General features: G+C 38.8%; 1 protein-coding gene and 1 long non-coding RNA gene across 5 annotated transcripts in view; one reads left to right on the top strand and one right to left on the bottom strand.

The window, feature by feature from the left end:
- STRIP2 (striatin interacting protein 2) overlaps positions 1-15,825 on the top strand; it is a 52,741-nt gene extending 36,916 nt beyond the window's left edge. For 2 of the 4 annotated variants that reach the window (XM_082694018.1, XM_082694017.1), the window contains exons 19-21: positions 10,297-10,401; positions 11,265-11,469; positions 12,821-15,825. In XM_082694018.1, coding sequence (XP_082550144.1) covers positions 10,297-10,401; positions 11,265-11,469; positions 12,821-13,071 — 561 coding nt within the window. In that variant the 3' untranslated portion in view covers positions 13,072-15,825. The remainder of the gene's footprint in view (positions 1-10,296; positions 10,402-11,264; positions 11,470-12,820) is intronic. The other 2 variants (XR_014301476.1, XR_014301477.1) reach the window with 2 other exon arrangements.
- The window catches only part of LOC309845745, a 413,192-nt gene that overhangs the window by 272,518 nt on the left and 124,293 nt on the right, over positions 1-16,381 (bottom strand). The gene's annotated exons all lie outside the window — the stretch shown is intronic.

The following is a 16,381-nucleotide window of genomic DNA, read 5'->3' as shown; positions in this document are numbered from 1 at the left end:
ATAGTATCATATCATCTGCGAAGAGTGATAGTTTGACTTCTTCTTTGCTGATTTGGATGCCTTTAATTTCCTTTTGTTGTCTGATTGCTGAGTCTAGGACTTCTAGTACTATGTTGAATAGCAGTGGTGATAATGGACATCCCTGCCGTGTTCCTGACCTTAGCGGAAAAGCTGTCAGTTTTTCTCCATTGAGAATGATATTTGCAGTAGGTTTTTCATAGATGGCTTTGATGATATTGAGGTATGTGCCCTCTATCCCTACACTTTGAAGAGTTTTGATCAGGAAGGGATGCTGTACTTTGTCAAATGCTTTTTCAGCATCTATTGAGAGTATCATATGGTTCTTGTTCTTTCTTTTATTGATGTGTTGTATCACATTGATTGATTTGCGGATGTTGAACCAACCTTGCAGCCCTGGAATAAATCCCACTTGGTCGTGGTGAATAATCCTTTTAATGTACTGTTGAATCCTATTGGCTAGTATTTTGGTGAGAATTTTCGCATCTGTGTTCATCAAGGATATTGGTCTGTAGTTCTCTTTTTTGATGGGATCCTTGTCTGGTTTGGGGATCAAGGTGATGCTGGCCTCATAAAATGAGTTTGGAAGTTTTCCTTCCATTTCTATTTTTTGGAACAGTTTCAGGAGAATAGGAATTAGTTCTTCTTTAAATGTTTGGTAGAATTCCCCTGGGAAGCCATCTGGCCCTGGGCTTTTGTTTGTTTGGAGATTTTTAATGACTGTTTCAATCTCCTTACTGGTTATGGGTCTGTTCAGGTTTTCTATTTCTTCCTGGTTCAGTTGTGGTAGTTTATATGTCTCTAGGAATGCATCCATTTCTTCCAGATTGTCAAATTTGTTGGTATAGAGTTGCTCATAGTATGTTCTTATAATTGTCTGTATTTCTTTGGTGTTAGTTGTGACCTCTCCTCTTTCATTCATGATTTTATTTATTTGGGTCCTTTCTCTTTTCTTTTTGATAAGTCTAGCCAGGGGTTTATCAATCTTATTAATTCTTTCAAAGAACCAGCTCTTAGTTTCGTTGATTTGTTTTATTGGGTTTTTTTTGTTTCTATGTCATTGATTTCTGCTCTGATCTTTATGATTTCTCTTCTCCTGCTGGGTTTAGGGTTTCTTTCTTGTTCTTTCTCCAGCTCCTTTAGGTTTAGGGTTAGGTTGTGTACCTGAGAACTTTCTTGTTTCTTGAAAAAGGCTTGTACCGCTATATATTTTCCTCTTAGGACTGCCTTTGTTGTGTCCCACAGATTTTGAATTGTTGTGTTTTTATTATCATTTGTTTCCATGAATTTTTTTTCAATTCTTCTTTAATTTCCTGGTTGACCCATTCATTCTTTAGAAGGATGCTCTTTAGTCTCCATTAATTTTTTAATTTTTTATTAACATATAATGTATTATTAGCCCCAGGGGTACAGATCTGTGAATCGCCAGGTTTACACACTTCACAGCACTCACTATAGCACATACCTTCCCCAATGTCCATAACCCTACCACCCCACTCCTTAATTTTTTGAAAATGATTGCTTTCTACTACTATTGGGTGTTTATTTCAATATTCCCTGCAAAATTCTAAATTCTAAATTCTTCCCATTTTGTCAAAATACTTAGCTCTACAACAGGCCATCCTTACCAATGTACTACCCACCTGGATAGGAAGGCTTAAAAGTTCTGTATCTCTAAATGTCTATATTCAAATTCAACCCACTAAAGTAGGAAAACATTAAATTCCAGACATAAAAGGTTAGTGACTGTATGGTCATGTGGAAGATAGGTATGGTCTTTGGAAGGAGATTGCTAGAAAAGGCAGTGGAAAAATAAACTGAAAGTTGCTGGGGTGTGTTGGGGGTAATGATAGGGTGGCTGGGTTACGGACGTTCAGGAGGATATGGGCTATGGTAAGTGCTGTGAAATGTGTAAGCCTGATGATTCACAGACCTGTACCCCTGGGGCAAATAATACATTATATGTTAATAAAAATAATTATTTTTTTATTTTTTTTATTTATTTTTTTAAAGATTTTATTTATTTATTTGACAGAGAGAAATCACAAGTAGGCAGAGAGAGAGAGAGGAGGAAGCAGGCTCCCTGCTGAGCAGAGAGCCCGATGCGGGACTCGATCCCAGGACCCTGAGATCATGACCTGAGCCGAAGGCAGCAGCTCAACCACTGAGCCACCCAGGCGCCCGAAAAATAATTATTTTTTTAAAAGGAAAGGCAGTGGATATGGCTTCAGCAAGTATTGTAGAATGCTCAGTATTTTGATGGTTGTTTAGGGCAGCAGAATTAAAAAGTAAGGTGTGCAAGATGATGCTTTGGAGGATGGAATATTTTAATCTTTTGTATGTATAAATATCATTTTGTCTTTCTATATGTGTGTATTAGAACATACATAATATCATTACAATAGTGCATTTCTATCTTAGAAATAAACATGTATATTTAGGAGTACAAGAATAATTATTTACTGAGAGATAAAAAGAATCTTAAAAACAGATCTTTCAGAGGGCGCCTTGGTGACTCAGTGGGTTAAAGCCTCTGACTTCAGCTCAGGTCATGATCCCAGGGGCGTGGGATCAAGCTCCGAATCGGGCTCTCTGCTCAGCAGGGAGTCTGTTCCCCTTCCTCTCTCTCTGCCTGTCTCTCTATCTACTTGCCATCTTTGTCAAATAAATAAATTTTTTTTTAAATCTTTTTTTTTTATCTTAAAAAAAAAAAAGAAAAATACCACTGCTTTCAGGGTAAGATTGTAGGTCTGCTTTCTTTATGGGCCTGTTGGTCCTAAAGAGAAATCATACAGATTACATCCCATCCTCCTTCCCTCTCCTATCTTACAGAGATGTGAACCAAAAACGAAATAATGTGGAGAGTTGGCTGTGTAAATCTATGGTCACTGCTGCAAAGCCAACCCAGAGTTCAAAATACTTGTTTTTTTTCCTACAGAATATGATTTATTAACAGCAGCTTCACATACAAAGAAGGGCATATTTTGAACAATGTAAATGCTCAAATAGGCCTATAAATTAAGAATGGAGGAATGAGAAAAAGTAGTATTTATGGAATCACTGAGTATCAGAGCTATAAGTTTCTTTGTATCTTGCTAAATCCCATCCTTTACTGATGAGGAAATGGGTAGAGTGGTAAAGTGTTGTCCAAAACCTAATAGCTAGGTAGAGCCAAAACAGTGAGTCAGAATTTGTATGACCTAGCCATTTGCAAAGAAACATTTGGTATTTCCTTTTAGATATATGCAAGTGAAATTATTAATTCTTGAATAAAGTCTTCTGACATTCAAAAGTCATCACTATTTACAACCAATATTGCCTTTAGCATTGTTGTTTCTCTGTTCTAGATATAATGTGAGGACATCATAAGGTATTTATTTTCAATGAGGTATATTTATATAGAGCAAGGACCATGTTTTTTAACATTTTATCAACTGACCTGTTAAGTCACCATTTCTGTAATGGGTAATAGACAGATTAGAATCTCTGGAATTCTTTTTCTTTCTTTCTTTCTTTCTTTCTTTTTTTTTAAAGATTTATTTATTTATTTATTTATTTATTTATTTATTTGAGAGAGAGCATGCATGTGCACACACCAGCACACACAAATGAGAAGAAGAGCAGAGAGGAACAGAGAATCTCAAGCAGGCTCCATGCCAAGCACAGAGCCTTATTCGGGGCTTCATCTCACAACTGAGATCATTACCTGAGCAGAAACCAAGAGTCTGGAGGCTCAACTGACTGCCACACCCAGACACCCCTCTGGAATGATTTTTCAACTCATTTGCCCAGATCCCTCTCCAGGGCACAAATAGTTTGCTAAAGCTCCCCAGATGATTTTGAGATTTTTCTCTTCTCCTTCCTCCTTTTTCACTCATACACTTAAGAATTATGGCTCTCTTTTATGATATTTGGGGTTTTTTTTTAAGTTTTAATTTAATTTAATTTAATTTAACATAATTTATTTAACAGAGCGAAACACAGTGAGAGAGGGAACACAAGCAGGGGGAGTGGGAGAAGAAGAAAGCCTCCTGATTGGCAGGGAGCCCGATGTGGGGCCTGATCCCAGGACCCTGGGATCATGACCTGAGCTGAAGGCAGACCCTTAATGACTGAGCCACCCAGGCGCCCCAGATATCTGGGTTCTTAATCTAGCAGTAACTTAATTGTCAGAAATCCATACGATAAGGGAATTATTCTATAATGATTTGGGAAAAGAAAGTCTAAGCTAGAAATATGAATTCATTTTCAGTTGTGTGAACCATAATAATGGAATGAATCAAAAGAATCATTTTCTAAGAAATGGTTATTATTGGAGTTTTCAGTCAGTAAGTGTTAAAACCTAGCAAATGTTTTTTCAAATAGGTTCAGATAAATGCAGGGCTGACATGGCATGGAAAACCTGAAACCTAAAGCGAAGAAACAGACTAATTTGTAAGTATAGAAAAGGCAGACAGAACTACAGCTCTAAGTTATCTTGAGCAACTTTCCTATAGGGTATAGGAGTTCCACCTATAAAAGGAAGAGGTTGGGCCATCAGATGACCATAAGCTTTTCCAAAACTCCCATGGATTCATTATGTAACAACCAAGCTAATATTAGTAATTCTGATTTTCGATGAAGAGCTGGTTTTCAATATGAGAATAATAATCACTAGGAACTTTAATAAGCTGAGAAGGTTTGAGATGTATTAGATTTAACACTTAGCAGCACTTCTTTATTTTTTTTTAAGTTTTTATTTATTTATTTAAGTACTGTCTACCTCCAACATGGGGCTGGAATTCACAACCCTGAGATCAAGATTCACATGCTCTTCCAACTGAGCCAGCCATGCACCCCTAGAAGCTCTTCTTTAAAGGCTCAGTCTGATTATAGGCTGACCAAACTCAGTCACACTCTCCCCTTTAATACAGGAAACCTCACTATTTTTGTTGTTGTTTCTGGAAACTGTTATCTTCTACTTGCTTGAAATAAAGTTGGAGTGTATTATAATTCAGTGAATTACTGGAGATAGAGGTTCAGGCCCTGGTTACCTTAAGGCCCTTATGTTACCTTAAGAAAATCCTTCCTTTCCCTGAGCCTCAGGTTTTGCTTCTGTGGATGACAGAATTGGACGAGACTTATTAGCCAAGTCTAAAAGCTAAGTCTCTTCTAGTGCTCAGATTCTAACCAATCTGATTTCCTCAGTACAAAAGGAAGAAACACTCTGTTCTTTCCGCAGTCGTGTGAGTTAATTATCCATCTAACTGGAGTAAGCCTCTGTTTTTATTTGGCTTGACTCATGCAGCTGGGCTAAGATGGATCTTTAGAACAGAACCCTCATAGTACTTTAGAGACTATGAAGGGTAGATTGTGATCCCTGAACTGAATTTTTAGACACAAGGTGTGTGTAAACAATTTTTTTAAGTTTTTAATTTTAATTCCAGTATAGTTATCATGCCATGTTATATTCATTTCAGGTATACAATGTAGTGATTCAGCAATTCTGTAACATCACGCAGTACTAATCATATGTGTACTCTTTAATCCCCATTACCTATTTCACCCATTCCCCCCACCCACCTACCTTCCGGTAACCATCAGTTTGTTCTCTATAGTTAAGAGTCTCTTGGTTTGTCTTTCTCTCTCTCTTTTTTTTTTCCTTTACCCTTTTGTTTTGTTTCTTAAATTCCACATATGAGTGAAATCATATGGTATTTATCTTTTTCTGACTTATTTCACTTATTATACTCTAACTTCATCCATATTGTTACAATTGGCAAGATTTCATTCCATTTGGGGCGCCTGGGTGGCTCAGTGGGTTAAGCCTCTGCCTTTGGCTCAGGTCATGATCTCAGGGTTCTGGGATTGAGCCCTGCTTTGGTCTCCCTGCTCAGTGGGGAGCCTGCTTCCCACCCACCCCCACCTACTTGTGATCTCTTTCTGTCAAATAAATAAATAAAATCTTTTTTTTAAAAAGATCTTATTCCTTTTTATGACTGAAAAATATTTCATTGTATTTATATGCCACATTTTCTTTATCCATTCATCTATCAGTGCACACTTGGGCTGCTTCCATATCTTGGCTGTTGTAAATAATGTTGCAATAAACATAGGGGTGCATGTATTCCTTTGAATTAGGGTTTTTGTGTTTTTGTGGGGGTAAATGCCAAGTAGTGCAATCACTGGATAATAGGGTAGTTCTATTTTTAACTTTTTAAGGAACCAGTTTGCATTTCCACCAACAGTGCAAGAGAGTTCCTTATTCTCCATGTTCTCACCAAAATTTGTTGTTTCCTGTGTTTTTTATTTTAGCCATTCTGATTGGTGTGAGGTAACACCTCATTGTAGTTTTGACTTTCATTTCCCTGGTGATGAGTGACATTGAACATTTTTTCACGTGTCTATTGGGCATCTGGATGTCTTCTTTGGAGAAATGTCTGTTCATGTCTTCTTCCCATTTTAAAATGGGATTATTTGGTTTTGGGGTGTTATATCAGTTCTTTATATATTTTAGATACTAACCCTTTGTGGGATATGTCATTTGCAAATATCTTCTCCCATTCCATAGGTTGCCTTTTAGTTGTGATTGTTTCCATTGTTGTGCAGAAGCTTTTTATTTTGATGTAGTCCTAATAGTTTATTTTTGCTTTTATTTCCCTTGTCTCCGGAGATATATCTAGAAAAATAGATGTTGCTATGGCCTGATGTCAGAGAAATTACTGCCTGTTCTCTCTTCTAGGATTTTTATGGTTTCAGGTCTTAGATGGAGGTCATTTTCCATTTTGAGTTTTTCTGTATTGGTGAAAGAAAGTGGTCCAGTTTCATTCTTTTGCATGTAGCTCTCCAGTTTTCCCAATACAATTTTTTGAAGAGACTTTTTCCCAATATATATTCTTTCCTTCTTTGTCAAAGATTAATTGACCATATAATTGTGGATTTCTTTCTGGGTTTTCTGTTCTGTTCTATTGATCTATATGTCTATTTTGTACCAGAGCCATACTATTTTGCTTACTACAGCTTTGTAATATAACTTGAAGCCTGGAATTGTGATGAGCTCCAGTTTTGTCTTTCTTTGTCAAAATTTCCTTACTATTCAGGGTCTTTTGTGGTTTCATGTAAATTTTAGTATTGTTTGTTCTAGTTCTCTGAAAAATGTTGGTTTTTTGATAGGGATTGCATTAAATCTGTAGATTGCTTGGGTACTATAGACATTTTAATAATATTCTTTTAATCCATTAGCATGGAATGCCTTTCCATTTCTTTGTGTCCTCTTTAATTTCTACCATCAGTGTTTTATACTCTTCAGAGTAGAGGTCTTTCGTCTCTTTAGTTAAGTTTTTTTTTTTTTTTTTTAAGATTTATTTATTTATTTATTTGACAGAGAGAGATCACAAGTAGGCAGAGAGGCAGGCAGAGAGAGAGAGAGAGAGGAGGAAGCAGGCTCCCTGCTGAGCAGAGAGCCCGATGTGGGACTCGATCCCAGGACCCTGAGATCATAACCTGAGCTGAAGGCAGCGGCTTAACCCACTGAGCCACCCAGACGCCCCTCTTTGGTTAAGTTTATTCATAGTTTTTTGTTTTGGGGGGTGCAGTTGTAAATGGGATTGTTTTGTGAATAAATGTTTGTGTATGCAAGTGGAACATGGGCAAATGTTTTCTTCGTTCAACTTTTGCTGGTAGAAAGTGAGTGAGTCAAGGTCTTGATTTGGCTAGTGCAAAATATCAGAAACAAGGGAATATGGCCAAATGCTGCTGCTCACAAAATATAGCCCCCCCTCCGAAGTTTACTTTTACTCAGTATGCTAAGTCCTGCCTCACAAAAACAGAGAAAGCAGGCCATTTGCCCTAAATGAACATAAGCAAATAAAAAAACCCTCAAGTCTGGCAGATCTAGAAAGCACTCCATGGAGCTAAAGGTCTGCTGGAAAATGCGTATCTGTTGTGTTTGAAGAAGGCAGAAGGCTTGAGCAGGACTCCATATGGAGATTGTTGCATGGACAAGTCTGGGATCTGCTATCCTGAGATAGCCATGGACTAGCATGTGTTCTGTCAGTGCCCACTTCAGGCAACATCTTGTGACGCAGGAATAGGGGGTAGTTTTAGTCAGTAGGGAACCATTATCAGAAAAAAAAGAGAGCAAGACCCTGGGCAGATGAGACTATCTTTAGGAGGGAACTAGGGTATCTTTCCTGGGACTCTTGAGACAGCTTTGAGGAAGAAGCCGCCATGATCAGCTTACTTTCATTTAAAACTTCACTTTTTTAATCAAACGGAGAAAGTTGAGATAAATCACAGTATTATGAAATGATCAGAGGTGAAAGAATCTTAAAGATGATCTAATTTAACCTCTTACAAGAAACAGGGAAATGACTTACCTACCATCATACATCCAGGGTCAAAGCCATAATCCAGGTATCCTAGTGTCTATTTCAGTGCTGCTTCCACAAGCCATACCCCTACTCCTATTTGTTTGTTTGTTTGTTTGTTTGTTGTTTGTTTTAAGGTGAGCTCATACAATCTCAGACCCTGAGATTAAGAGTCACATGCTTTACCAGCTGAGCCAGCCAGGTACCCCTCCCATATTTTTTGAGGTGCTAAGGAATGCAAAGCTGTTTATGCTGCTATCATATTAGAAATCAGGATAAAGGAGGCTCACAGTGAAGATATACATGGCCTCCCCTATATGTTCTCTATTTCCCCTGCTTCTTAAAACACACACACACACACACACACACACACACACACACACACACACACACATTTAAGAGTCCATTCCTCTGTTAGCCACACAAGATGGAACATCTATAGAACCTCTCTGTTTTGGACAAGCCAACTAGCTGATGCACTAGAGTGGAAACTCCCATGGAATTTTCTCTTAGAAGGAAACAAATAGTTCTCCAGGGACTAGTTCTAAACACAATATTGAACATTTACTACAGGAAGTAGAACATTTTTTCTAAATAATATTTCTAAAAAGTTTCCCTGAAACTTTTTGGCCCTTACTCTTATTTATTTCTTAGTAGAGCCTATTACTCTCAAAAATCCTGCATGTTCCTTCTGCATTAGATGTATGTCTATCTTGCTTACTTTGGATTAATTTGGGAAAGGAGGGGGTAATTTTCCATTCTTTTTTTTTTTTTAAAGATTTTATTTATTTATTTGACAGACAGAGATCACAAGTAGGCAGAGAGGCAGGTAGAGAGAGAGGGAGGAAGCAGGCTCCCCGCCGAGCAGAGAGCCCGATGCGGGGCTCGACCCCAGGACCCCGGAATCATGACCTGAGCCGAAGGCAGAGGCTTTAACCCACTGAGCCACCCAGGCGCCCCCATAATTTTCCATTCTTTAGACAACAGCTCATTTCTACACCTTGTCTCCTACTCTTACGTCCTCCTATCAAATTGTAAGCATTAGGAATTTCTAAGATGTTAGTTTGGTCACCATGCATGCTCATTGATTCATATGGCTTCTGGCATCAGTATATTTACAGGCCTCCAAATCCAGAAGGGCTCTTATTTTTGTCCCTGAAAAATGTTTCTGTGAGTAGATACCTGTTTCTAATCTGACATCCATCTGTTATTTCTGGTTGGGTGCTCACAAGCTATCAATAAACATATAAGAGAAACACCTGGTTAGAATTTACCATCTGCCATTTTTGCTTCCATGCTGGAAAATTAAGCAATTTACTGCAATAGGATTTCATAAAGGAGGGCGTAGGATGATTTTAAAAATTCAAATGTAATGAATATCAGATCCATCTAACATAGTTTGAAATCAACCAGAATGGGGCACCTGACTGGCTCAATCAGCAGAGCATGTGACTGGATCTCAGGATCATAAGTTCAAGCCCCACATTGGGTTTAGAGCCTACTTAAGAAAGGAAGAAAAGGAAAGAAGGGAAGGGAAGGGAAAGAAGGAAGGAATCTACCAGAATAACTCCTAGCGGTTAAAAACACAGCTTATGAAAGAGCAAAGTATATAGGGGAAAAGTTCTATCACTTCTTTTCTGATTCTAAAGGAGGAAGCTACACAAGAAACTTGAGTGGCATTCTTATGTTCATGTATCCTCTTTCTATTCAGTACTTACTCTAGGTGTAGCCTTTCAGGATTGGCAGCTGTGTGTTTTCAGATGAAGTATATTGCACGCTTTGAGACTTTAGCGTATGAAGAGCAGAATGGTGAGGAGGTAGCATTTCATAAGGAAGGCCTCACCTACACTTACCAGTAGTGACTTCTAGGCTTCTGTGGGAATGAAGGCCTTATAGGTGTTGAGGTAATGGTGGGCGTGCTTTATTACAGGAAGCTGGAGACAACAATCAATTCTGTTGGAGGAACCTCTTTTCCTGCATCAACCTTCTGAGGTTGCTCAACAAACTGACCAAATGGAAGCATTCCAGAACCATGGTGAGTGGGGCTTCAGATCATAGAGGTGTCCATCTGACTGAATTTTTTTAATCTTAAATATTTATGGACTTCCTGCTTTGTGAGCTCTATAGGGAAACACTGAATGCTACATAAGGTGAACATCTAATTCTGGGCATTTATTCATGTGAGATAATTATTCACCAGTCCATTTCTTTACAAGGAGCTGAATATGGGCCCTCCCCCAGGGCAGCTCTGGTTGGAAAGTTAGCATTGTTATTTGGATTTATAATGGATTATAAGCACATATCCCAGATGATACAAGGCTAAGATTATTCACTGCAGCATGAATCATGAAAGACTGGAAACAATCTAAAGCCCATTAATGCAGGACCAACTGGTATATCCTTATAATAGAATATTATCCAAGCATTAAAAAGAATGAGGCAGGAAAAAAAAAGAGTGAGGCAGTTCTATATTGATATGGAATAATTTTCAAGATATATTGTTAAATAAAAAGCAAGGTATGGAACAATGTGACAGGATATGTAGTTGGCTATGGTTTTTGTTAATAAAAATAATATGTGTACAAAGAATTATATATCCAGAAGATACAAAAGAAACTGGTAAGAGCAGAAATGGGATGTGTAGCTGACAAAATTATTTTGCTCTTTATATCACATACTTTGAATATTAGAAACTTTGAATTGTGACATATAAATGGAGTGGTTCCTCTATGTTCTTGAAGACTAAATATAAATAGAACCTAGGCCATGGATTCCCAAAAGCTCCCCCAGGGTACTGAGACCAGTCAAGTTGGCTTAATTGTTTGTGAGTTGGAAGTTCCAAGACACTTTAGATCCTTACCTGCCTTTCTTCACTCCTGCCCCTCTTTAAACGGGTAGATGCTGGTGGTATTCAAATCAGCTCCAATCTTAAAGCGGGCCCTCAAGGTCAAACAGGCCATGCTGCAACTTTATGTTTTGAAGCTGCTAAAAATACAGACCAAGTACCTGGGACGCCAGTGGAGGAAAAGTAACATGAAAACCATGTCAGCCATCTATCAGAAAGTACGCCACCGCATGAATGATGACTGGGCTTATGGGAATGGTGAGTATTCTCAGAGCTCTTGACCTCCGAGAGTTTCCCAGGGTTTAAACAAAATTAAATAAGTGGCTCCTGGGTGGCTCAGTTGGTTAAGCGTCTGCCTTCAGCTCTGGTCATGATCTCAGGATCCTGGGATCAAGCCCCCCAAACTCTGTCAGGCTCTATGCTCACTGGGGAGTCTGCTTCTCCCTCTCCCTTTGCCCTTCCCTCCCCACCTCTCATGCTCTCTCTCACTCTCATACTATCTATCTCTCAAGTAAAAAAATAAAATCTTTAAAAAAGAAACTAAATAAATAGTTATCTCTACTCTTTGGTATGAATTGTTACATAGTTTGGATAAGAAAGTTGTAATTATAGTCACGTGCTGATATAACATACATTAGGGTTACTGCCCCCAAATTCTAGCATGTGCCCAGATCCTATATTAACTATAAAAATCCATTTTAGGGGCACCTGGGTGGCTCAGTTGTTTAAGCATCCAACTCTTGGTTTTGGGTCAGGTCATGATCTTATGGTCATGGGATCAAGCCCCGTGTGGGGCTCCAGGCTCAGTAGAGAATCTGCTTGAGATTCTCTCCCTCTGCCCCTCCCCCCACTTGCACATGCATGCTTTCATAGAACCCTGGGATCATGACCTGAGCTGAAGGCAGATGCTTAGCTGACTGAGCCACTCAGGCACTTCAAAAATAAAATCTTTTTAAAAAGAGAGATAAACCATTGCGTATGGGACATGAGAGATCTGGGAAAGATGTATCTCTAGCTCTGAAATAAGTGTCTGAGTGGGGTAAATAAGGTAAAGATTTTACCTCGTAATTTTAACATACGCTGACACATACATTTATCATATGCTGGGAGAGGTCACAGGGAAGCAATCAGTAAATCCTTCAGTAATTGGTCCATTCTGATTCTCCTTGTTGTACCTCTTCCTGCCTCTTTACATTCCTTGAGAGCTGGTGATTCCATTCAAATGTGTAACTCCCATACCCTAGGAAAGCTCAGTAAAGGGAATTAAGTTGCCATTTTGGAAAATATAATACATATACCTAGTAAGAAAGTGAAATAATGAAAAGAAAGTACAGGTTAAAAAAAAATGTCCACCCTCTCAGGGACCTTATTTCCTTCTCAGTGGTAATCACTGTTAGCTGTTTCTAGACTACCCTTCCAAAGATAGTCTCTGCATATACATGTGTATTTTTTTAAACTGGAGTGACAGCATATTATACACTTAGTACATTGCCCTCCACAAAAAGGAAATTCTGAGTTTAATTTGTTCTTCCCCATAGACCATATACTCTGTGGTAGGAGGAGCAGAATCCTAAGTTGTGTAATTGTTCTTCTTCTTTCCCCAACACAGACATCGATGCCAGGCCATGGGACTTCCAAGCAGAAGAATGCACCTTGAGGGCTAACATTGAGGCTTTTAACAGCCGCCGGTATGACAAACCCCAGGACTCTGAATTTTCACCTGTGGATAACTGCTTGCAGAGTGTGCTGGGGCAGAGGTTGGATCTACCTGAGGATTTCCACTATTCATATGAGCTCTGGCTGGAGAGAGAGGTGTTTTCCCAGCCCATCTGTTGGGAGGAGCTGCTCCAGAGTCACTGAGCTCTTAGGAAAAAAACATCTGATAGATGAGGTTTGGCTCCAATAAATGGTGCTCTGCCTATCCTGCCCACTCGGCCTTTGTTTCTAGCTCTGAGAGTGCTTGTTCAGGGGAAAGCTGGCCTAGCCCAGGACATCCAGTGTAGTGCAGGGCCATTCTGGGGGCTTTGGGCCTGGAGATAGTACAAGGCCTAGGATCCTGAGTCACAACAGATTGGTCAACTTGCATTGGGGTCAGTTGGGTGCCAAATTGGCCTTGAACATCTGCTGGATCAGTCCTGGATAGGCTCTTTTGTGGGACCGCTCCCTGCTTTAGTCTTGCCCAGAACCAGGACCAGGCCAGCCTTTGATAGCCCCAAGAGTGAGAATAAGTTTATCATGGCATTTGACCCATGACATTCATCATAGATAATGGGAGAGGGAAGTCATAAAATAGGGAGAACATTTCCTTCTTGTTTATCCTGGATTCCTAGGACCCATAAGAAGTTTGGCAAAACCAACTTTGAAATTAAGTATATATTTTAAATTAAAAATTTTGACACCTCTCTCTAAAATTATTAGCTCAAAGATGATTTTAGAGCACCTGCACCTTCTTTGTAAAGGATGATGATTTACTGTTACCTAAATACTGCATGTTATAGTAAGGTATATCATGTAAAGTGTTTTTTTCTTTACTCCTGAAGAAATCTATGTTCAATCTGAAAATTATTTCTCTATGTATTGTACATGGGGCATGGAGTGCTTTGCTACAGCCAGTCTGAAATAGACCTCCTCTAAGGATGTTTCATGTTTTTCTGAAGCTATGTCAGTCTTCAAATGACTGGTACACTATAAAAAACTATCCCTTTCATCCAATTCATTTTTTTAATGACAAGTAATTACAGGAGGTTTTATTTACTGAGATGGCAATGTCCATTTGTGCTCATGATCGATTTATTTTTTAATTGAATGGAATAGCAAGAGCATTATAGCTTACCATTTTTCTTCTATGTTGATTAGTGATTTTTTTTCCTTTTTACTGTGAGTGCTTTCAAAGTGTCATATGGAGATTTAGTAATACTGTTCTTACCTTAAAGTATTGCACGCTTCTTTGAAAATACAGGGCTTGATGTACCAACCTCTTTAAACTTCTTTTGAGGTTGCCTGGGTGGCTCATTCAGTTAAGCATCTGCCTTCGGCTCAGGTCATGATCCCAGAGTCTGGGATCAAGTCCTGCTTCGGGCTCCCTGCATACGGAGCCGGCTTCTCCCTCTGCCTGCTGCTCTCTCTGCCAAGTAAAATCTTGGAGGAAAAAAATTTCTACTGAAGTTTGAATCACATACTTGTCAGAGCGCCTGGATGGCTCAGTTAGTTAAATGTCTGACTCTTGATTTTGGCCTGAGTGATGATCCTCAGGGTCATGGGATCAATCCCCGCATCCGCACTCAGTGAGGAGTCTGCTTGATGAGTCTTCCTCTGTCCATCCACCCCCTCCACACACAAACACACTCTCTCAAATAAATAAATCTTAAAAAAAAAAAAAAAATCACATACTTCTCATCAGAAATTGGGTTTTTAGAAAAGCTTCTGATTCGACCAGGATCATTTTTTTTCCTCTTCTATTCCCACAATTATGTCATCTATATTTTCAAGCTTTTTTTTTTTTTAATGCTCTCCCCCCCTGACATGGACACTATTGAATCTTTTTTATGATAGCATCAGGCTACTTTAATTATGCCAGGAAGTCTCGTAAGAAATGGCTTATTTATTCTGTCAACCACAGTCTCATTTGGAAGTCATGATACAGTTATTGACAATATCCAAAGGAACTAGACCAGAACTCCAACTAAAGATTGGATTTTAGCTTTTTTTTTTTTTTTAAGATTTTATTTATTTGACAGAGATCACAAGTAGGCAGAGGCAGGCAGAGAGGGGGACGCAGGCTCTTTGCTGAGCAGAGAGTGGGGCTTGATCCCAGGACCCTGGGATCATGACCTGAGCCAAAGGCAGAGGCTTTAACCCACTGAGCCACCCAGGTGCCCCAGATTTTAGCTTTTTGAGCTTTAGGATGGCAGGACTTATGTTTTTATGGAAAGGTAATGAAGAATGTAAGTATGTAATAGATGACACTTCTTAAAATACTTTGTAAATTTTACCTGAATAGGACAGCTGTCCTCATCACAATCAAAGTAATTCACTAAGCATATCGTTCATGAATCCTATTAATCTATTTTAATGTGGTTTAACTGAAAAGGCAATTTTCAAGGAAAGAGCAGTCATCAATCTATTTCTCTTAAAGCCATATAGTATTTAATTTGTGTCAAGAACAAATAAGTTGCCTTTTTAAAAATATGCGCATGAATGCTTTCTGAAGCATAGAAGTATGCTGAGCTTTAACATTTCATACCTTTTTACAAGTCTTCTCTTAAGGGAAGATTAATTCTCAGTGCAGATGGAAAAACTGAGATACCAAGAAAAGTGATTAGTTTCAAATCACAACATTTTTTTTGCTGACTTGCTGGGATAGCATTCAGGTATTGACAGCCAGCCCCATATGTTAAAGTAACTGAATCTTCCAAGAGAACCCATGTGTGTGGTTAGGAATAAATTCAGATTAACCAAGGTCCAATGGTGATTGCTGTTACTGTTTAGAAGAACATTACCCGAGTGATTTATAGATGATTTTTATTTGTGAATATCTCAATATAAGTTTGTGCTGATTGCTGTTAACATGGTTTATCTTCTGAAAGCACTTTAATAAAGAGAAATTGAACTAGAGTTAGAAATTTGGTCTTTAATTCAACATAAAAGAATCTTAAAGACAGGTATAGAAGGGAATAATACATAAAGAAGATGAATATGTAAAATCTTGCCTAGTATTCCCTGGGGGTAGATTAATACAAACACAACTGCAAAATCTCAGTGGCTTAGGATACACCTTTATTTCTTGTTTCTGGGTCTGCTGATCAGCTGCAGCTCTGCTCCACTCAAGTTAACTTGCAAGAGATAGCTCTGCTCCACACATCATCTTATTCTAGCATGAGGCTGATGGGACTAGCTCCTGGCTGGGACATATTGTTCTCGTGGTAAAGGGCAAAGCAAGCACCTAACCATACCATGCAACCACCTGGAGGGTGCTTAAAGCTCTTCCTTGGATGGGGCATAAGTCAAATTGCTCATATTCCCCTGGCAAAAAGCAGTTCATCTGGGGCAAGCCTAACATTGGGCCAGAGAAGTACATTCTACCTATGGAAGGCAGTTGCAACCAGGCATATGTCTAAAGAGTGAGTCACACAGCAGCTTCTCAGTGAGATTTTGAGATTGGTGGTAGGGC

Source organism: Mustela nivalis (assembly GCF_964662115.1).
Source record: "Mustela nivalis genome assembly, chromosome: 12".
Classification (NCBI taxonomy): domain Eukaryota; kingdom Metazoa; phylum Chordata; class Mammalia; order Carnivora; family Mustelidae; genus Mustela; species Mustela nivalis.
The sequence above is the reverse complement of the archived record's forward strand: the minus strand, read 5'-3'. Positions and strand labels throughout refer to the sequence as shown.